The sequence below is a fragment of the Nomia melanderi genome, chromosome 10, assembly GCF_051020985.1.
Source record: "Nomia melanderi isolate GNS246 chromosome 10, iyNomMela1, whole genome shotgun sequence".
Taxonomy (NCBI): domain Eukaryota; kingdom Metazoa; phylum Arthropoda; class Insecta; order Hymenoptera; family Halictidae; genus Nomia; species Nomia melanderi.
The window spans coordinates 657,406-680,566 of NC_135008.1; the positions used below are offsets into that span (position 1 = coordinate 657,406).

Consider the following 23,161-nt stretch of genomic DNA (forward strand, 5'->3'; position numbering starts at 1 on the left):
TGGTTTATCAATAATTTTTTTCTGCTTACTTTTTCAAATTTAATTTACTTAAAATTGACCTACTTATACACACCTGCGATCTGCAATTCGTTTTATCTAAGCCATACAGCAAACACACTTCGGTCGCTTCACGGATATCATCGCTTGGTGGAAATATTTAAAAAGTAGCGTTTATCGATTTCCCGATATTCAAGCGTAAAAAGAAAAATCAGAAATTTCAGTTTTATCCGGGCGAATATTCACAAGCTGCAGTGACGCGTCTTTCGCGAGACATATAAGAAAGACGATAATGTTCTCAAGTTGTTTTTTTTTTTTGCTTTATTTAAACTTTAAACCATTTCAATGAATTATATATAATAATTATCTTTCATTTACTTTTGTATCATAATTAATAATTAATCTTTATCTTCATTATGTATAGCGGTCTCAGCCATTGTGTCCATTTTTTATATGACAACCTCCGTTTTTTTTTTATTATCTTTCACTTCTTGTTCTTCGAAGTTCTAGACTATATTACATACACCCACGCACTACTATCACTCCATTGTTTTTTTCTTCAATGTATACCACGTTTTTCTTTAAAAAAAAAAAAAACTGCAATTTGATCTCACTTCGCGTATCATTTTAACGAGGGAACGTATATTTAAGTCTTTTTAGCAGACGATAATGCGTCCGATCACGGTATCGTCAACAACGATCTTGGTTCACGCCGGTTGATACGTCTTCTACACTGGAAGCATCATCAGCTTCTTGTAAACCAGTGAAAAACGATGTCAGCGCCATCGTTGCAACACCATGCCATTCACGTTGAGCCGGCTCAGGACTGTTTTTCCACGTTAGGAACGCGTCGCTCGAAATTATATTGTAGTCGGACAAACTGGTCATAATATCAAACAGGATCCCTATACGTTGCAAAAAATTCAAGTATAATTCATTAAATTCTATAAGAAAACAAACAAACCATACCAGGGAACAAAGTTTCACGTAAAAGAAAAGACAACCGTAATCTTTGTTCCTCGGTATGCTTCCACTATACACTTTCACGTCTTACCATGCGGATATTGTAATTTGTGCAAATGGAGTTGAATTGCATAAAGACACTGCAATTCTAAAGATTCATTTGCATCGACGAATCGGCGAATTAATTGTTGCAAATTAGTAAAACGATCAGTTTTGAGATACCATCTGCTATTGACAGGTTCTATAAATGAAAACGGGCAATGCTTAATAATCGTGATATTCCAGAAACGCAATACGTGACGTATGGTACGCGATACAATAGACAACACGTACCCATGGACGTCTCTAAAATGGCAGTTGTTAATACTCGAATAAACTCAGGCTCCTTGACTCGATTATCTACATTTACCTGTGAACAACAAATCAATAAAATTGATCTCTCGTGCTACTGGTGAGAAAATAATCAATAACCGAATGAACGATACTTACAATTATCCACTTACAAATTTCATCGAAACTACTTTCCTTTGTAAGTCTTTTAAGTTCATTGTGAATTTGTGGTAACGTAGGTTGACTACTTGTTGAGCCTTTGGCACTATTATAATCACCAGTGCAGAAATCCAACTCCTAGAAAGTATAACAATACTTGTTTTACTTTGTTCTCATTTTAACCAATGGTACAACTTCATTAAATAATACCAATGTGACCTTACATAGTCTTTAATAATTTTGTCAACTTCTTCAAGCTTTGTATCAATTATATTGCTCATCTGAAGCCCACTTTGGTCCCACTTATGTGCCACCCATTTGGGTCCTTTATCTTGAGATAGTTGTAACAACAATTCTCCAAGAAATTTGCCTACACATCCTCGACTTCTTAAACTATCAAATACAGGTCTTAGTTCTTGTAGGGGAAGTAATTCTTCTTTTACTGGATACGCTGCGAGAAAGAAATATTGAAAATTAACATCAATTTCTTTAAATCGACAAAAACAAGGGTAACTGTATAATTTCAGGCCTGTTGAGCAAAAAAAACCCGCATGGAAATACTCTATGGTAAAAAATAGTCATCATGTCTAATGAATTCTAACAAAAGCAAATTTCTTTACAAAAGACGTAATGAAAATAGAATATATTATTAATATCAACTTACACAATATCTGTGCAAAATATAACCAAACTTTCGGTATATCCAACATCAATTCTTCTACGACCTCCAATATTTCAATGAACCTGAAAATGAATAACACTTTAATATTTCCGAAAAAATATTATCTTTACCTTTTACCGCGTTATAATTCTTTTTCAGTATCCTTTTGGCTTAATAGATAAAATTCAGCACAACAATCTTCTCTGCATCGAAATCTCATCATATTCGAAAAATATTTTTAAAATCGATTCCTCGAAAGAAACACAACTTACCCATTTCTAAGATGTTGTAAAGTCAAAATTTGTTGTGTGAGTAAATGCGATATCAGATACGACACGCGTTCTCTGTCGACAGGCGATTTTTCCAGAACGAAGTTGATCAATTCACGAACGAATTTGGATAACGCATTGTCGAAGTTTTGTTGAATAGCCAATGCAGCTTTCTGTAAAACGAATGTTCGTTACATCGAATAATCGAGGCGTAAAAATGTAATTCATTGGACAAAGTCAGTAAAAATTTTGCCAAGAAAAATGTCCTCTCGTTGATCACATAAACAATGATTCCTATAAATGCAGCGTTGACGCTGATTTACACACTGTTTATAAAGACCAAAAAGAAGGTATTGCGTAATATAGCACACCAATGACTCAAGCATCTCCTAGAAAATAGCAGAGGTGGATCTAAGGAGTGTGCTACTACAGCAGACCCTCGATTCGCGCAACACGAGGGTAAATTTTCAAGCAAACATTCTTATTTAAACGATCCTTTTTACCGATACGATTATTATTAGAGTAAGAAAGAAATGGAAAGACTTACTTCCACCATAGGATTTTTCAGGTAATCCGTCATTATAGTATTCAAAGCTTTCATGAACTCCTCATCTGACAGTGGAGGTTTGTGACTACTAGAGGTATATTGCGATGATTTTACCGATGGTGGCATAGAAACGCTTTGATTTTGTGAATTATCTAACAACGAACTATCTCTACTTGACGATGAACTGCTTAATTGATGACTACCATTGCGTGAACTCCTACCATCTGTAATATTAAAAATACACGACTCGTTTATTTCAAAATTATACGAACAGCGAGAGCAACAAATAATTGGCTCGTAAAATATCAGAATCCTTTTGGCAAACAACATTAAGTGATACTTTTCAAAAATTAAAAATTACTCATCATTCGATTGTTAGTCTTAGAATATAAAAATTACGCGAACAGTTGTAGATATTTGGGAATTGTACGTACCATAGGAAAGTTTGTAGTCGCGGCCATACTCTCTAGGACCAGTGGATCTCGATCTGAAATCAGCCAATAAGGTATGTTAATTAAAAATATAAATCACTTGGTACGTATTAAATGTTGCTTCCTTAAAAGTCAGCTGCATGTGTAGATCATATAAGAAGATGTCAGAAACTCTAGCCTAGCAAAAAGAATTTCATCATGTTTATCCTATGTACATATTTAACGATCGAAAATGAAATTCGAAAGAGAAAAACATTTACCCAGAGAGTTGTGGAGACATCATTCGTTTATCTTGTTCGAAAGTTGGCGGCATATTTTGTAAGCATGCGAATTTATTTGAATTTATTGTCTTTAATCCACAATTCGAAGGAGTTTTCCACATGTACATATTTCTGCTACCTAACTGCAAATCATCCATTGGTGGCTAGAAAAATTCATTGCTAATAAAATATTTGCTTTTTATATTAACCGCGCAATCAAGATAACGAAAAACTTGTTTTGCACTTACAGGTTTATTTTTCAATTTCGCAGTCTCAACGGTATATGGTTGTCTTGTTCTTACGATTGGTTGACTCCAACCAGCATCGTCAGTTGGACCAACACCACCTGTATCAGAGAACGTCATTTCGTGAGTACATGATTCATACAAAGATATAAACATCGCTGAAAATGAATACTTCAGAATGTATTGTACAATCACACCTTTCAGAAACTCTAGTCTAGCAAAAATATACAAGGATCATCATGTTGTAAAGTTGATCAGAACTAATGTTTAGAGGATAAAATTGAACGGAACACGTTTAGCGATGAAATTGACGGATACTTACGATTTCTTTTTCTATCACTAGCACGTTCATCTTTTCGTGGTGTATTCAAAGGAGTATTGCTCAATTGGCTATCTAATCTTTCAGACTCTGCTTCCTTTTGAATTTGATCTATTGTTTTAGGAGCGCTATCGACCCTCCTTGGAACCCATTTATTTGCTCTTAAATCTATGACATCTTGCAGCATAAAACGAATCCTAGAACTAATTTTTCCTTCTCCTCGCCGTTGAACGATATCATTCATTCTATTGAAATATTCTTGCATTTCCTGATCAACCAAAGAAACAGAGATATAACAGAAAGATCCACTTAACAATCGAATCTATCTACTCAACGAATAATTCTACAACAATGAATATCAAAGTTGCAACAATGCTGTAAGAATGAAATACGGAAAGTAAGCGTTACCTCTAGTATCTTCGATTCTAAATCCTTTCCAATAGTTGTCAATAATTTGCACAAGCATTCGAGACTGTCTTCGTCATTTTGATCTAACAACTGTTGTATACAGCCACGCATGATACTAGTAGTTAACATTTTTTGTTTATATAGCTCACCAATAAACCTACGCATAAAATCAAAAATATAACATACAACGCGCTCTCACGGTTTTCCACTTTTCCCATCAAGTAAACCGCTGGTTTCAAGCACAAATTAATTACCGTATATTTCCTACTGATTTTATACGCGTTCGACGTTCCTCCTCTTCGAAAATCGATAGCATTTCTTTTCTCTTCTCCTGTTAATTAAACGTAAAAATCATCAAAGTGTAAAAAATATTCACGATTCAAACTGATCGCAGAAGTAATACTCACGGGATCTGGGCATTCTTCGATTTGTTTCAGTTTCGCATTCCTCGCGTCTTCGTTGAACGAATGCTTCTCGTATTCCTTTTGGCATCGATCTAAAATGAGCTTTCTAAAATTGAGTGAGCATTCCTGACTATCCGGATTTTTATCCGAACCACCCGAGACCTCCATCTGCGCGAGTTCTTTACACATTAATGCGTACGCTACAGAGAAATTTGGCTCGTCGACCGCCTAAAAATCACATATTTCCATACATGATTAATCGGATAAAAGCGAACCAAATAAAAACCGATCTTTTCACGGAAACAGAGAGAGAGAGAGAGAGAGAGAGAGAGAGAGAGTGTGTGTGTGTTCCAGTTTACCTTCTCGAATACTAAATTGATGACACCCTGCAGTCGTGGCAGTGTGTCGATATTCAACGTCCGCACTTGATCGACTAAAGTGTTAAATTTCTGTGGAGTGAGTTTATTCAGTACACTCCTCACTCTCTTGTAAAGCGCCTCCGTTTTCGTTTCTTCCTCGGTAAGACCAATCGCTTTTAATCTAGTCGGTTTCCATGCGTTCTCGGTTTCTCTTAACTTTACATCCTCTTTCAAGGACAACGACATGTGAATAACGGTTGATTTCGACGGCTTAGACGGTTTCCCTGAATGACTCTTATTGCGATTCGTCGCCAGCTAAACAAAGATACAAACGCGTTCCATTAGAATTATGAAACATATTCATAGAGTAACGTTGCATAAAATCTAACGTTCACGTCAGGGTTAAACTATTTCTATCAAAGTGACTCAGTTCACTACTTTCATCTCTGACAAACATCACTCGTGAATACTCGGATAAAACACGTTCAACCGACGTCCGTAAACGTCGTCGCGACTTACCGGTCGTGAATTTAGAGTTGGCCTTATGAATACAGGAAACAGGGAATCGTGTCTGTTCACGCTCGAGTCCCTAAAGGCCCGGAGATCTACAGGAGCACGTGCCTGTGGAAAAGACAATGATCAATGTAACGTTAACTTCATACAGTGCAACAAGTGAAATAAAAAAATTTCAACTGTTTTACCTTCTGGCCGTCTTTCAAAACGACGTCTAAGTCCGGTAGATTCGAAGGCTTAGTCTTGCTATTGGGATCATCCTGGAGAGTCATCAGGAACTCACGGTCGTAAATCTTCTTGCCGCTCTTGTTTATGGGACTCCATTGGTCGTCCTTATACTTGTATTTGAGGGTTATCTGATTCGCAGCGGTTCCCTCCGTCTGAGGCGGCGACTCGTTCTCGTTTGATTTCTCCGTCGGCGTGGGCCCCGGGAGTTTCTCCTCGTTCGGTGTTCGGCTCGCCGGGGCCTTCGACTTCTCGTCATTCCTCTGCGCTATCAGCGCTCTCATATCGTCTATGACAAGAGCTAGCGACTCTTTGCCCGTTTTCGCGTTGTCGACAACGTCGCTATTAGGAACTGGTTTCGCTTGAATATTACAGACATTCGATTTATTGTTATCTTCTATCTTCGGGGAGGCTTCTTTCGCGGTCTCTTCGTTACTTGGCAGTTTTTCCGTGACAGGCGGCTGCGCGAGCGGGCTCTCCTTCAGGATCTCCGGCGTCTGAGGAGTGGTCACGTGTTTCTCCGTCTTCGCGGGAGTCGAGGCGGCTTCCTTCTCCTTTTTTGATTCGTAGTTGTCCTTCTCTTTGATATCCTTCGTCGTCTCCCGGCTAGCTTCCTTGTTGCTGTCCTTCACCGGCAACGACTCCTTGGTCTCCTGCTTCGCCTCGGTTTTCGCCGGCGGCACAGTGTTCACGAAAGCGTCCATGTCTGTGCCTTCTTTCTCCGCTCCTTTACGGTTAAGTTCACGTGGCTTGAGTTTATTTTTACTCTTTTGCTTCTGCATGGCTTTACCTGGAAAACAAAAGGAAACGTCTCTGTTAATTGCGATTGGGAGCGAGGCGTCCACGCTGAGGACATCTTGTCTAGAGTGGATTCGTTATCAGTGGGAAAGGCCGATCGAAACGGCACGACTGTGACTCTGGATCGTTCATGCAAAGTCATCATTGCGCTGATATCACTGCACAGAGACGTAAGCTCTGAAGAAAAGTGAGTATTTTCGGCTGCAAGCCAAGGATAATTATAGTCACAGATCACAGTACACTTCGCTGCGACATTTCACTTTTTCCCCATTGACGCGTACACAAATTTACCAGTCGGTCGATCGGAAAATCGTCACCTCTGTCCACGAGAAAATCTTCGTTCCCCTACGACTATTTCACGAAAAATTCTGTCCGCGATTCGGTCATCTATTTATTTAGACGCGATCGTTCGAACGACGAGTATAAATAAACAAAAGAAAAACTTGCGTGAAGCATTTCTTAATTTCCTCAGGGTTCAACTAGCACGACTCGTTCCGACGAGGCCTGTCATCGAACAGAGAATTCACTCGACATCGTCGAACCCATCAATTCGCGACAAGGAATGGGATCGTGTAACGGACAATCTACACCGAGCTTTTTCAAGCCGTGGATCGCGAAATAAATTGAATCGCGACGAAACAACGAAAGGGAAGGACTGCGAGTTATGGTGCCATTTTTGTTCACCTCGGAATACCTCGTTGTTCTCCATTTTTGTTCTCCATGATCGGTTCAACGATCATTGTTGCTATAAAAAATAAATTCAAGTAAAAGTACTTAGCTGTTGCCAATTTTAACAATTTCTGTGCTCTCGGAAATGACAAACGATAAATCGATGGTAATCGTAAATGATCCGGTCACATCGGTACGAGCCGAACGTTAGGAATCGTGAAAACGGTTGATAAACTAATTAATCGACACGCAAGGTTTACCAGTCGCTGGGATGAAAAAATACAAATTACGGATGTACCATGGTCCCTGGAACCACGTCGACTACGACTCCTCGATCGAGAGCTACCGCTGACACGGGCGCTGCCATTAATTCTGCGGTCTCCCATTTTCACGGTGGCCGAGGTAGGTTAGGTGTTGCGCGGCACTTGTGCGTTATTTACACGTGTTTCAACTGCAACGTTGCGCCTGTGTTTTCCATATCAAAAGCATTATGTCCCATATTGAACGAGTCACATTCTCAACAGCACAAAACTCTTTGTGCGGCTCGAATTTCAATGGCCCGTGTGTAACGTAAGTTTGTCTCTCTCTCTCTCTCTCCCTCTTTGTCTCTGTCTCTCTTTCTTTCCCTGTATGTATACGTCTTTCTGCGCGTGTACGTGTGTCTGTGCGCCGTTCCCCGCTGCCACTATACCGCTGCTACTGCACTGAATCAGTATTTATTTATAAACCTGCCAAAAGCTTGCCAAAGTCGGGGTAGATAGAATCATGCTCGCAGATGCAACGTGCGAATATGAAGTTCGCATTTTAATCGGTTCCTTTCTGCCTTTCCACGGCGAAAATCGAAACCACGGGGATCGAGAGAATCGAGAACACGACGGATCGCACGGGATTCTCACGGCGAACGATAACCCGGAAGTCGATTGGGAGCTTCGAACGTTCGAACGGATATTTGACGAGACTTCACGGTAACTGTTTCTTTTTATTTTATTTTCTCGTGTTCCTTTCGTTTCTTGGTTTTTGATTTATCGATCGAGCTGGTTCGATCAGAATTCGGCTGACACTTTTACAGAGAAACGTGGAAGGGGGAGAGAGAAAGGAAAAAATGGCCCCCTCAGAAGCTCCTCGTACGACTTTCGCGCAACTATTTTAACCTGTGAACTGGTGCAAACCAACAGGCACGACACAGGATTTCTTAAATTAGTTCTGTTCGCCGGTTGTGTTCCGGCGCACGCGCGCCAGAAACTCTCCTGACAACCCAACCCGATCCGACAGGGCTCTCCCCTAATCGAAATCTATTCGACAGAAAAATCCGTCAATCTTTCCGACGATCGCGGATCGATACGCCAATCGACAGTTGTTTTCGAGATTATTGTAAAAATGAGATTTTTCTTTTATCGTAAAACGAAACGTTGCTTTCGACGGTGACGACGATCGTGACGATAAAATGTGGGTATTTCGAAGAGTCTAGTGGATAAATGTCCAATTGGATTTTTCAGATGTTCTTTCGTTTGTTAATTGCTTAAATTTCGAGATATTTATCGATAAAAATCAAGTGAGGCTTTGACAATTTTTAGTATATTTAATATTGAAAAAGTGACACGAAGTGAGATAAATATTTCAGTAAATTCGAACGCCGTTGCTCGATAATCAGCCGAGAAATAGTTCTTTGAAAGCAATTCCTAAAACAAAGTACACTATACTATGAGACAGCAGTTAATTTGATGCATGAAAGTAGCTTGAGTAAGATTTTATAAAAGCAGGTCGAGGTAACAATCTGAAAAGTACATTGAATGATCGCTAAACCTGTACGCAATATTCTCTCAGCTTTACTGGCGTTACCAAAATTGGTAACACGCGATGAATCCAAGTAAAAATTGTAATTATATATTTAACAATTTGTATTGCTCTATATTAAACGTTAATTCTACTTCTCAAGTACTCGATGCTTTAAACTTCAATTTTTCATGTACACACAACAAATTAATTTTTTATTCCAACTAAACACGTGACCGAATTTTAATTCAACTAGACACAAGAATAAACTAAAGAATATTATTTATGAAAATGTAAGCGCAGATTAGATTCGACAAAAGATTATTTAACAGCTGTTCAAACGATTCGTGGAATAAAATCAATTTCTAATCGCTCGGCCAGCGCAGGGATCTACGCAGTGCTCGCACACGAAAAGTACCCACAACCTAGAACCATCATTTTTCTCACCAATGAAAACCTTTCACTCGATTAGTGAATGCTCAAGGTTACCACTGACGCCGAAAGTCTTGAGATATTTTTTGCACACGCATGAGACGTGCTCTTGTGAAATGACACTAATAGACATCCTAACCATGCATGTAGCCTGCCGTACACGCGCGACCGTGACCCCACGCGTTTTAATGACCAAAGTATGCACGCACTGATTTTTCACAATGGCGTCCACGAAAATGGGAATAGCATCCGGCCATACCGGATCCATGTTTACCATATGCTCGAAAGTATCTAGAGGCTCCAACAGAAAATAGATGAAAACTTTAGAATAAAATTCAATATTAAACATTGCATTTAGCTAACAATTCCACCGGACAACGAAATTCCTCGCTGAAATTGAACCGAACGTGAAATTTCCCCAACATGTGCTCATTAAAATATCCAACATTCTTCGTTTAATTATAATATTTAATTACAATTATCGAGTCACTAGATGTTTCATTTAGATTTCATTAAATTTTTCAAGGAAACACGAATGAAAATGGAAAATATAATTGGAGAAGTGCGACGACGACACGCCCATTAAAATCTTCCTCGTGGCCATGTCTTCATTTTCTTGTAAACCTTTTCCCCTCGACCTGCTCTGATAGAATATTCTGTAGCAAGTTCGCAGAAACGCACGAAAAAGATTTAACGCGTTCAATTACCGAGAATAATTTGGCAAAATTTTTCGAATATCGATGGAAACGTGCGATCTGCGAAAATGAACGAACGGCATGAAATTCGTTAGAATACGTGCGTAAACGTGACGAGATAATACTTTTCGGTTATCGGGAATAGGAACCAATGATCAAATATGGAGTACTCCTTTTTCTCGAGCGTTCACAAAATGGCTATAAGCACGAGTATCGCGAGTATATAAAATTAATATCGGCCACAATGTATTTCGATAAGTAAAAATAAATGTTGCCAAGCCGTTTGATAAGCGCTTAATTAAAATCGAGTGTTCCCCTCATTCGACTCGAATAACTGTAAAAAAGACTGAATTACTTCCATAACGAATTACTCCGAGTACACGTGGTTAAAGCATGGTAGATAAAATCGAGCATTATTCACGGGAATCGCGTAAATAATTTTACGATAAATAAATTTTCCGTTGCGCTGGAACGTTTGTAACGTTCGGTTAAACGAATAACAGAAGCTCGGAACAAGAAAATCCTGTCGAAATGCACAGCATACACCCAGTCTCGTTCGAGGCGGCCATATTTGAACACACTCGTGAATCGACCTTCGAAATTCGTTCATAATTTCGAACTTCCTTCTCCGAACGAAATCTCAAAGCAATTACTCGGAAACATCGGCGAAACGGTAATTGATCGTGAATATTTAGACGAATGTTCGAATATTGAAACGTTCCGTGCCGAACTTCACGTCCGTGAAAGCTTATGAATACAAAATGTCGGAACCACGTTGCAAACGGCAGGTATGCCCGACTCGTGGCTGCCAGGAAACGCGACGATTCCGAAAAGAAGAGAAAACGAACAGAATAATTTATACATACATTTCGAATCAAGATCGTCCTCGCTCGTCGTCGTCGTTGCATCCGCTTGATCACTTTACGTCACAGTGAGAATAATTTATGATGATACAAAAAAAAAGAATTATGAGAAAAAATACCGTGGCGGAGTAAATTCTTTATCCTTTGAAACTTGTTCTCGATCTCAAGCTTCGGAGGTTCAGCGTCGGAAACGTATTTTACAAAAAAAAAAAAAAAGAAAAAAATGGGGAACGAATAATAAAAAAAAGAGATTGTATAAAGGAAACGATGCGTGTAAAGGGCGCTCGTTACAATTAAATAAAAGATATTATGTACAAATTCCTCGGAATATCGCGAGATGTATAAAAGTCTTATAGGAACAGACTGCAGTAAGACGCAATATAATAAGCGTATTCGTTACGTGGTAGTGTATAGAAATTAAAAGCGAATAAAATTGAAATGATAGTGAGTTTAAATATGTACTTATTGTGTAATTATAAATATACAATTCTTGAGTTAAAAAAGTTATAAAAGGAAACGGGGAAATGGGCAAAACGGAGTAAAAATACGCCCGGCTAGCACAGCACGTGCTGGCTACTGGAGGAAATTCGTTGTTCGATGAGGAAAGGAACCGGGATCCTCCCTCCAGCCATACGATCGTCAATGCTCGTGTACCTTCGGTAGATTTCGCGCCTTTTCATACGATGATGTCACCGTCTGGCACGAAGCTCCTTTCGGAGTTCCTGTACCCAGCGTTTCAATCAATGCGGAAAGGCCCGTTCACATTGGGATCGTGCATTCCGATAGATTACAAAATGTCTGTATCCCGGTTTATTCTCAATATTTTTCGAATGCTATTTCACCTCGACTACGGATACGATCAAAGAATCCTAGTACGACCTCGTCGTGTTACGTCACTCGAACTAGCCAAGTATCTAATTCGACACACATGAAAGACGAAAAATCTGACCTAACGAATATTCGTGCGTTGCCTTTGGAAATACCTAGGATTATAATATTCTTCTGTGCGATGAAATAATCCACGTACAACTCGATTGAAAAATTAATACACCATGCGCCGAAAACTTCTCTCGTGTTCGTATCGTATTTGAGTAGATAATTATGAACTTACCCTTCTTTTTGTTCCCCATGTTGACGAGTATACACAAAGAAATTGGCTCGAAAACTTTCGTACGTTCGTATCTTTCTCGCGTTTAAACGTAAAGCGCTGTTAATATCTTCTTTTAAAGAGATTTAAAAACTGATCGTTTTCACATTTGCACCTTTGCTGCAGAGAGATTTTAGTCCGATAAAGTATAGAATTGAAATCGTTCATTTTAAATAAAAAAAAAATTACGGATAAACACTCGAGATATTATTCGTCCTCTTGCTCGAACGTACATTCATGTGTCCACGTTAATAATACAAGCACGCCAGATGTATCATACTGATCCTTGTAAAAAACCATTACTTTATACACTATTTTTAGAAACGTTCAATGCCTTTTATACATTTCGCATAAGCAGCAAAATATTCACTAGCACGCACACACTGTCCGCGAATTAATGTATTCCGAGGCAGAAGATTCCCGACAGACTCTTTAATCCACAGAAACGTGCGACACAACGACGACGTTTAAACCATGTAACCGAAAATATGAAACTGAGAGGTTAGGATGAAAGCAAATCGTGTTGCGATACCACAGAAATATCCGACGACCCCTGTCAGTAATACTCGAACGATACAATTACACGACGTTATGTATACGAATATTATATATATGTGTACACGTAAAAAAAGGTTATTTCGAAATATTCTTGCTGACTGTTCGCACGTGCGTAACTTAAAGATACGTATCTCCTCTTAAGCGCTCGTACACACGTGCCTATATAAAGGCATCTTCTCGGGTACGTATAGTGATCGTGTCACGATGCCTAACAATTTCGGAGCCAAGTGAATACTTCAAAGACGCATAGAAAAGACATACCAATCGAATTGGAAGCTAATGAATATTTACATCGAGAATTACGGGCTATAACGGCTGTTAAAAGCTATCACGGAAGCAAAGTTCAAACGATTCTGACACGGGGAAAGAGGAGGGAAATTATCGGATCTCGACACTCGAAACCTAACCTATACCAATTCGATCTTTTTCGTACGCTCGAACGTTTAAGGTTTCCTTCACGCGAAAATCGAAGCGGAATCGAAGTGCGAAGCATAAAATGATGTTGGCAACGAACGTTGTTAATGATACGGGGAAATCAAATACCTACGGATTTTTTATTACCCTCTCGAGTACTTATTATGAGCATACGTATGTTGTTAGGAAAGGTTATACGCAAAACTGAAAGAAAAATACTGAAAAACAAGTAATAATCATGAAGGCAACGAAATATCATTTCTTGATAGATATAAACAAGAGAACAATATACTTTACAGTTTAAAACAACTGCTCAAGGTTATAGAATTATATAAGCATACATTTCTATAACATAGTCTAAATATTCAAGCATCGTCTAATCATGCAACAAAAATACATAAACTTCATCATTAAATTTAAGACTTCCTTGCAATTTTGAAATATTATAAACGTTTGTGATGCATAAACTGATTTCTAACTTTAAATATTATATTTGCATGAGAAGATAAAACAAGATTTGCTGTGGTGCTGAGACCTAACCCAGATACGATGATCACTGTATTACTTTAAAGAAATACACTTCCTTCTGTACTGATCATCATTTCTACAAAATTTTGCTTGTTATTAAACAAACATATACTCCACAATATTTATCAGCAGTCAATGTATTAAAACACAAAATAGAATTTAAAAATAACTCACCATCAGTTGGTTTTTGCTGTTGCTGCTGCTGCTGCTGCTGCTGCTGTGGTTGCTGTTGTTGCTGCTGCTGTTGTTGCGGTTGTGGTTGCTGCTGCTGTTGTTGTTGTTGCTGCTGCTGCTGCTGCTGTGGCGGTTGTTGTTGAACTTCATTCCGAGGAGGTTCAGGTTCAGGCTTGTCACCATTTGCATCTCCATTGGCCTTTGGATGATGGTCAGTCTGATTATGAGCAGGTGTGGGAGTAGCGCCTCTGGAACTGACACTCTTCTCCCTTGTTTTCTTCTCCTTTTGTTCTTTGGCACTCGAATGTAGCTCCGTCGCGGCAGCAGGTTGATTATGACTGTGAGTCTGAGATTTCCTTCTAGGTGGTGAACTTGATGAATTCTTACTGGATAAATTAGGGAACGGTTCTCTGGCAGGGAGGGGGTTAGCACATGGGGCAGTGGCGGACGGTTTAGGGACCTCTGGAACGTTCGTACTTGGTACGGTCGTTTGGGGAACTGACACCTGTGTGACGGTGGGTGAAGCACTCGTACTTTTCACCTCATCCTCCGTTACAGTGATCGCGGATAACTGCGCAGAAATATCATCCTTGTTTAAATTACGTGGAGCAGCAGGTGGTGGTGGTTCCTCAATGACTACACTTTTTATCTCGCCACGAGGTTGAAACTCCTTGACAGGAATTTGGAGTGGTTTAGACTCTGTTTTTACCGCACTAGAGTCTACTTGAGCCACGTTACTAGCAGTACCTAATGCCGAGTGACTATACAACGCGGTTACGGTAGGTATATTTTGCGTTGACGAGCTAGTATTACACTGACTGTTCGCATCGTTACTAGAACTCGTTTGAGAACTTGATAAACTCTGCGTTAGATTCTGAGTGGTGGTTGTGTTTGGTACAATACTAGTCGGTACCGTCGAGTCGGAATTAGACTCTTCGGTCGCGACTTTCACTAGCGTTTTTGCAACCCGCGCCGCAAAATCGGCTTGCACCTCAGCGTCATTGTTCTGTAACAATCACCAATTCTGCGTGATAGACAATGATACAGAGCGATCGAATTAAGGATTATGCTTGACAACTAAAAACTGGCTCCAAACTCAAATCATAGGACGAGAAATGAAACCAAATGTACTAGGAAACATAAAAGAAACGTTCAATACGTTATACGCATCTGTTGTCGTCCAGCCATGGCCCTTAAAATGTATATGTGCAGAATTGTTCTCTATCCTGCAAATATACAAGATGTTGCATAATAAGAAGTAGAATACAAGAAGTGATCATTTTTTTTATGAAGGAGAACTAGTACGAACAAAAATGTACGAAATAAATTTCTTTAGTGCAAAACTGAAAGCTAGTGACATTAAGCTTCGCTCTTGTGGAACACTGATAAGAGAACAAAATCAATTATGATTATACAACAATGACACGTGAGTATTCAAGTTTAATGCCAGAATATTAATAAAAAAAATCATAGGTGTGTTTTTCTAGCCAAATGTAGAAAATGAAAATATTACGGTGACCATGGCTGTTCAGTACAGACACCAATAACAAACAATTGACTAAAAGAGAACGTTAATAATATATCTTTGATCCCACTTCTCGAAAAATCTGAGACAGATCGTCATATGACACGGATTTTGAAATCCAGTCAGGATGAATCTCTCGTAGTCAATTGTTAATAAACTAATAATCCAACATAACTCACCTGTGGCTGTGGTGTCTCTCGATTACTAGATTCACCACTAGGAATTGTTTCATTATCCTTGTAAATTTCGTGACTAATATTTTTCCCAGTCGAAGGATCTACAATATCAGTAATAGCGTTTTGTCCTCTTGGTTTCCGAGATTTTATCGTACTATTCGCCGTGTTTGTTGCACCACCATTATGGCCTGAGTACACGTCTATAATACACGAATTATAATTAATTTGTAACATATAAAAACAGAACACCTTGCTAGTTTAAATCAATAGTACTATAATGCTTAATAAATGAACACGTTACTACTCAAACTTTTGTTCATTTAATGAAACACTCACCACCATACATTTGATACACATTATCTACAATGAACATTGCACTAAAAACTACTATGGAGAGATGTAACTATAGAGATATGTTTTCTGTTCGCTTGGTCACGAGGAACTGAATGTACTGTAAAAATTTTGACAGCAAGATTCCTGTGAATGGACACGGAAATTTACCTGACTCTTCATACCTGATCATAGGGGTATGGGTCATAGACAGGTAAAGACCCTTTTAAAGGGGAAATTCTAATCCTGAAATTCTAGCTTTTAAAATCTCTACTATCACCGGAAGTTCCAAGTCATAAATTATTCTTTAGTACTTTTAGACTTTAGAGGAATTAAGAGGTTCCTGAGAAGTGAGGACTTTGTTTTCACAGGATTTTTATGAGGTTCAGTACTTCATAAACTATACAAAAATGATTCAGTCCCTATACTTTTATCTAATAGTAAACTGCAATAATCCTGCAATGTCAGCACATTTTTGAGGGGCGGTCGCGTTTTTCGTTACACTACCTAAGAAAAAGGGTCAGCCTATCCCTTCGTAGGATTAAATTGAGGATTAAATTCAGTTTATCTGTTTGCCTTCCTTCTGATTGTATATTTTTGTCTTTTACAAACACAAGAATAATGAATTCTCGATTAGATTTTAGTTCCAAATTTATGAGTCATTTGTTTAATCGAGGTTACAACATGAAGGAAATAAGTATACCGTACAATTTACAACAACCGTTGAGGATTTTATGGGAAATATGTTATCGAGTGTTTTAAAATATTTATTTCTTCGCGAAAGTTGTTGTATCATGACTGTACTTGTATTTTGAATTGTTTAAAACTTACCAGTCTGAGAAAGAGATATACCCATTGCAGGTAAAGGCTGAGCCTGTTGTGTAGGTTGCTGAAGTGTACCTTGAGGTACAACTGGGGCTCCTTGGGCTCCGGCCAGCGGGCCTCCAACATGTTGTGCCCCACCAGTGACAGCACTTGCACCTGCTCTACTTAAACTTAATGGTGTATTCGCAGGCTGTCCAGGCCAAAAATCTATAAAATAAATGAGATAAATAGTATTATGTTCGTTGTAACTACACAATCATGCTACAATTTTATAATACTTACAAGGTTGAGGAGTTGGTGGAGGCGCACCATATCCAAACATGTGTTGCGTTGTAAGAATAGCTGAATTTTGAAACGGTGTAAAATATGACTGATTTTGATGTGTTTGATGCCTCTGGGGCGGACCTCCAAACTAAAATCACAACAGAACTTATCACACTTATGATCACTAATAATACAAGCAATGATCGTGATAAATCGTTGCAAATAAACAATAGTTCAATCATAAAAGAACTCAATAAAATATCTGTTCAAAAGTAAAGCTTTATTATGCTATCTTTCTATCTTTTTTTCTGTTGAACGAACAAAATGAATGGTGCGTGACAATAAATATGTAACATCAACAGTACTTAACTAGTACCTGAAGGGGTATTTGACTGTTCATGGGGTATACGGACTGCTGATGTGGGCCAGGATGAATATTTTGGACTTGGTACATTGCTCCGGTTTGAACTGGCAAACCACTAGGATGAAATATTGCTGTTGGTTGACCTCCACCTCCGCCAACACCTGACATTCCCACTACCTGTGCACCGGTACCTCCTTGACCTCCCCTATGGCTAATACCTCTTGGTTGCTGCGGTCTTGCACCTTGTTGGTAATAACCCTGGAATTCACATTAGAAACATATTCATAAAATTCACATACATTTGGGATGCAATAACATTGTTAATTATATCCATAGAATCTAATACATTTTTAAACTCAATAGTTGAACATTAAATGTTGAATATACTCTAAACAAATTTCACAAAGTATTTCAAGGAAAAAAAATTGTGCATTGTCCAGGCAAAGTGAGCTTACTTGAGAGGTCGGCCTTGTTTGTGTAGGCCCATATACTTGTGATAGAGGCTGAGGTTGAGGTTGTAAATGAGCCTGTTTTCCCATTTCCTGAGGCGATGGGGTGTGCACGGGGGGTGTGGTAGTCGGTGCCGGACCTTGCGGCTGTTGTGATTGTACTCCGGGTGCCGGAGTTTGAGGTGGTGCTTGCCCTCCAGCAGGACCTCCTGGCGGTATACCTGCTGCCGATTGTCCTATGGATTGCAAACCGCCGAGTGGTGGAGGTCCTCTGCCCCCAGGTACTCCTACGCTACCCCCTCCCCCGCCCACCTGGCCCCCTGGTTGGGTGCCGTAATTTTGTCCAGACACATGAAAGTCTGATCCTGAAATAATAAATAATAACAATTGATTATTGGTCAGACAAAACAGAACTTTGAGGGAACAAATTTCAAATACTATTTAAAAAAGACACAATGTACTGAAACTTTGACAACCAAAGTATTTTTTTTTTCTAATAAATTGAGACATAAAATAAAATACTTTAATTGTATATTTGAAATGTGCATTTAAAATATATCTTGGCAGTATATAATTCTTGCAAATAACCTACTTATCTTGAATAATATGTTAAAGACTTATTAGCAATGAACCTGATGTACAAGTGAGATTAATTAGTGCATTCAGTATTTAATATTCACGTAATTTTCAATATTTCTACAGCATTTTTATAACTATGGCCTGACATTGTCAATAAATTCATTATTTTTGCTTGTTCGCGTGTTCTCATAAGAATGACCATAAACTAAAGTTATTTATCGACGCATTTATGAAGTTCTGTCTTGGACTTTCTTCATCTTTCAGTGGAAATACCGTTCCTTATTAATTCTCTAACTGCACCGGGAAGAATGGCGTGCAATGCAAGGTTCGCCCCTGCGTTGTACAACAGAAAATACCATTTCGTTTCCTATCTATGGCATCCCCAATCGAATATAATATTTTTTATTCAGGCTAATTTTCTAAAGACCGCACACATCAGCCAATTGTCGCTTATACGAACGTACAATACAATTCGTAACGATTACAAGTATAAAAATTTTCTCGCGTACTCAAGGTCACTTTGAAGTTATCGTGAGCCGATTGTTCAACAAGTACTCATACCAACGAGACGCATACATTTTCTACGTGACAACATTGTTGTTACGAAATTGCGAATGTTCCACATTCGTTTCGCGCAATACAATAAACCTAGCTAAATAACGGTTACTATGACGTACTTTATTGGCTTTACTTGAAAAGATTTTTAAAAATAAATAAAATGTTCATTCTTCCAAAAAAAAGAAAAAAAAAGAAGAAAGGGAGACCCTCCCAAAAGTATACAGCAGAAGAATGGAAGCACAATTTGCTCGGGAGTCGTATACGATTTACACCTGACACGAAACGAAAAATATGGGAATAAAAATGACAGCACCATATTGCCTTTAAACATGTTTAGCGTATAAACATAAGGTTCGCGTACCGCGTGCATTTCGTACACGCCTGAGGTAACCATTCAACGGTATACCATGAACGATTGTTACGCAGCACGTAATGACAATAATGTGCCCATTCTTCATTATCGTAGCTCATCTCACGCGTAGCACGTATACACCTTTCTAACAAAGAAAGGGAAAAAAACTGTACCCTGTTGCGCCGTCAGATTCGCATATGCGTGGATATTTCGTTGGCGTGTTGCATACCCGCTGTCCGTGGTCGTTAAACGAATTACTCGTGAAAGCGATTATACGCGTGGAATTGCACGACATCGCTTGACACGTCGTCGCTGTCTCGAGGAGATGCAAAGAGTGCGATCGGTTTCCACCGAGTATTATCGAAATATACCTTGTCGTCGGAATCCGCCGTGCACTTCTCTCCCGAAACGGGTTCACGGGTATCACGCGTGTGCAGAGAACGAGAGATTCCACGGGGAACACGAAAACCATTTTTTCCCCTTTGCCACATGCCGCAGAACTTTATCACGGGGGGAAAAATACGGTGAGAGAACAGAGAGCAGATAGAAAAATGATTAAAAAAAAAAAAAATATGGATAGTTCGTCGCTCACCGTTAATGATCGTCACGGAGCTGGTTACCGTGTTTCGTCACGCGAGCCTTTTTACCTATTCGCACGAATGTATCTTTACAACGTGAGAACCATGGGATGACAGGAAGGCTCAAACGTGAGCAAAGAAACCGAGAAGACGGCCTCGCGAACGGCCATCTTTGCACATGTGGGCAGGGACCGGAGCAGTGCTGCTATCTGTAGTCCCGTAAGTGCATTGATTGCCACGAAAGGGGGGCGAGACCGAACTCCATCGCCAGGATCGTATTAAGTACCACGGAAACATGTAAATTACAGATACACCTCGCGGAATTTTCTTTTCGATATTCGAAAATTCAATGATATTCCTTGTAAATCATGATATGGATTGGTCCATGACGGCTGGTCGTTTGGATAATAGAAATGGGACATTTGCGTATTTTCTGCAATTTTAGATTAACACTATTTCACCGATCCCTCGAAGTATCATTTTTTTCATTAAAACGTTCCTGTAAACCCAATATGTTCCAGTTCCTGTTTTCCATTCAGTTTAATATAAAATATATTTATACCTATACGTGTTACATAAAGAGTGCTTGGATATTTCGAATAAAAGAAGTAGTGAAGTAAGAATAATCCTTACGCAAATGATGTGTCATTTTACGCTTCGTATTTATACATCTCGAATGATTATTGAAATCGATTATTCTTTGGATTACTTTAGGAAATTTTATTTATCATATTTGAATTTAGCTATGATACCCATCGATAGTGCTATAATCTTACTTCTGCACGTAAGAGTGTGAAATACTGTTATTTTCGCAAGCTTACAAAGTGTTGGTACTCGAATATGTGTGTATATATATATATATTTGTGATTGCTGATCTAAGACACGTGTGCGTATTAATGTAGTGAAAGAACGTGGCCTGGAAAATTCAATCCAGAATGCAATACGTCATTTCCGGTGCCAATTCCCTCCCTCTCTGATTCTGTCTTTTCCACTCCCCTACTTCCACCAATAAATCTCGACGTAATGTGCGGAGACAATGAAAACTATATCCTCGCAGTTTGATTTCATTTATAATCCCTCGATAACAGTACACGCTCTCGGAGCGATACTGGGAATGTTAACCTCAAAAAAAGCAGTCGGAGGTTATTCGCAGATCATACACGTGAAAGTAGAAGTGAGGTTAGAACGAATCATGCATCGGCCACGTGGCGACCAATAGATGCCAACGCTAACGTGCCGAACTGATAAACTGTACTTTTATAACTAACGCGCAGAGAAATCTGTTCAAATGACTGGTTATTCTTACACCGAGGAAAACATATCGTAAAATTAATGTTTACATAGAAATGTATAACGACGAAATTAGCGTTAATTTCAACAAAATGTTTGACAGATTTTTTACGGTTAGCTTGTTTCAAGCATACAGGTTCGGTAAAATTAGGAATCGATTTATAGATCGGCGAATTACGAGTTTAATGTTGCGAGAAATACGAATAAATTAAATTTATCGTCTGTTATTTAGAAGGTAGATAAGGTAGATTGCTGTTAGGCATTAATTTACACATTTTACTGTTACCGCACATACACCGAGTGTCCGGATATTTATAAACGCTTATTTGCGTGTGTTCGTGCGCGTGTGCATAATAAACACTGTCAACAATTAGATTAAGAATCACAAGTAAAATTAATCTGGCTAGAGCGAAACTTTCGAGGAGAGAAAAATATATACAATATATCCTTCGAGAGACTGGTAATTCACGTGCTATCGACGTAGTTATTTTTCGAATTATATCTTGTTTTCGCGATAGTACAACGTCTACTGAAAAATAACCTCTCGTTATCGGAATTATACTTATCGGAGTAATTAGTAAATTAATTTACGAAGTGAAACGATTGGGGCTGTATTGTATCTGAAAAAATAATTGTTACCGTATTAATCGGCGATACACGAACCGTGAATCTCGTTGAGATACACACGTGAGAAAGAGAAGTGCTACTCTCTCTCTCGCTGTGCAAACATATTTTCCACGTACAATAGAAAAACGACAGGTCCGAGGTTCCTCGGCGATTCGATAAACCCGGCGTAGCTGTTTCGATGTGAACGACCGTTAAAAGAGCGATCAGTTTTTAAAATGGCCATCGAAATAACTGTTATCGCTGGAATTTCTTGAAACGCACGAACAAAAAAAAATGAGGAGAACGCTGGCGAAACGTGTCAGGCAAGAGGAAAGAATCGAACGTACCTTCGCAACTATACAAGGTAGAAAGCATTTTATCGATTGACCTATTTCGTGAATTGTCTACAATGCCGCTCAGGGGCGCTAAGGACTAACCTAAATACTAAGCTGTCCGATATATCGATACGGTAACCGTTCGTAGATCACGAGAGTTATTTACCAACCGAGAAACTGCTTAGCGACACTGGTCACCTCGACGCAAACGGCACGGAATACCAACGAAATATGTGGAAACTATGAAATAACTGTACCACACGAGAAATCAAAGGTCTCCTTGGGAAAAACCAGAGAGATGAAAATCATTTAATTCGAGGAAATAACGAGCACTCCAGCTCGTCGACTGAGATGCTCTGGAAGTTGACGAAGACGTTCGAAAAAGCGTAGAATAGGAGAGAATAGCTGAGATTACTATCACGGGGTACGGCAAACTTATTTTCGCGGAGATTATTCAGTACAAGCCGAGCTTGGCCGTGTGTCTGCAAATAGACTCAAACGGTTCGACTTCTGACAGATAGGGCACCAGGTCAAATTAACTACCTCCAGTGTGCTCGAAAATAACGGGCTACGTGTACACGCATCTCCTACGTACGCACAGGTGCACGATATAGTTACGCGCACACGAGGCTACACACACGCACCGGTAGGCAACGAATGATTTACCGATCGAGATAAAAGGGCGGTGTATCGTGTACAATTATCGAAGCAAAACAAACGATATGCAACAAAGTGTACGTCGAATCGCGAGACTTCGATTCGTACGCGCGTCCTCCCTTGGCAACGCG

The 23,161-nt window shown here is 39.1% G+C and overlaps 1 protein-coding gene and 1 non-coding gene across 10 annotated transcripts in view; both read right to left on the reverse strand.

The window, feature by feature from the left end:
- Positions 1-300: 300 nt before the first annotated feature.
- The window catches only part of Eif4g (eukaryotic translation initiation factor 4 gamma), a 43,608-nt gene continuing 20,747 nt past the window's right edge, over positions 301-23,161 (reverse strand). For 4 of the 9 annotated variants that reach the window (XM_076371382.1, XM_076371384.1, XM_076371386.1 and 1 more), the window contains exons 2-25: positions 18,081-18,439; positions 17,632-17,883; positions 17,280-17,409; positions 17,004-17,204; positions 15,846-16,042; positions 14,142-15,147; positions 6,054-6,880; positions 5,872-5,973; positions 5,353-5,667; positions 4,997-5,221; positions 4,844-4,920; positions 4,590-4,746; positions 4,185-4,449; positions 3,866-3,963; positions 3,618-3,781; positions 3,361-3,413; positions 2,927-3,150; positions 2,383-2,552; positions 2,114-2,193; positions 1,674-1,900; positions 1,450-1,587; positions 1,294-1,369; positions 1,052-1,201; positions 301-902 (exon numbers count right to left, since the gene is read on the reverse strand). In XM_076371382.1, the coding sequence (XP_076227497.1) occupies positions 688-902; positions 1,052-1,201; positions 1,294-1,369; positions 1,450-1,587; positions 1,674-1,900; positions 2,114-2,193; positions 2,383-2,552; positions 2,927-3,150; positions 3,361-3,413; positions 3,618-3,781; positions 3,866-3,963; positions 4,185-4,449; positions 4,590-4,746; positions 4,844-4,920; positions 4,997-5,221; positions 5,353-5,667; positions 5,872-5,973; positions 6,054-6,880; positions 14,142-15,147; positions 15,846-16,042; positions 17,004-17,204; positions 17,280-17,409; positions 17,632-17,883; positions 18,081-18,439 (5,708 nt within the window). In that variant the 3' untranslated portion in view covers positions 301-687. Of the gene's footprint in view, positions 903-1,051; positions 1,202-1,293; positions 1,370-1,449; positions 1,588-1,673; positions 1,901-2,113; positions 2,194-2,382; positions 2,553-2,926; positions 3,151-3,360; positions 3,414-3,617; positions 3,782-3,865; positions 3,964-4,184; positions 4,450-4,589; positions 4,747-4,843; positions 4,921-4,996; positions 5,222-5,352; positions 5,668-5,871; positions 5,974-6,053; positions 6,881-14,141; positions 15,148-15,845; positions 16,043-17,003; positions 17,205-17,279; positions 17,410-17,631; positions 17,884-18,080; positions 18,440-19,572; positions 19,685-19,934; positions 20,064-20,155; positions 20,338-23,161 lie in introns of those variants that run through there. The other 5 variants (XM_076371383.1, XM_076371381.1, XM_076371388.1 and 2 more) reach the window with 4 other exon arrangements.
- On the reverse strand, positions 2,640-2,804 carry LOC143175038 (small nucleolar RNA SNORA53). Its single transcript, XR_012999632.1, has one exon. It is a non-coding gene; the product is annotated as a small nucleolar RNA SNORA53 (small nucleolar RNA).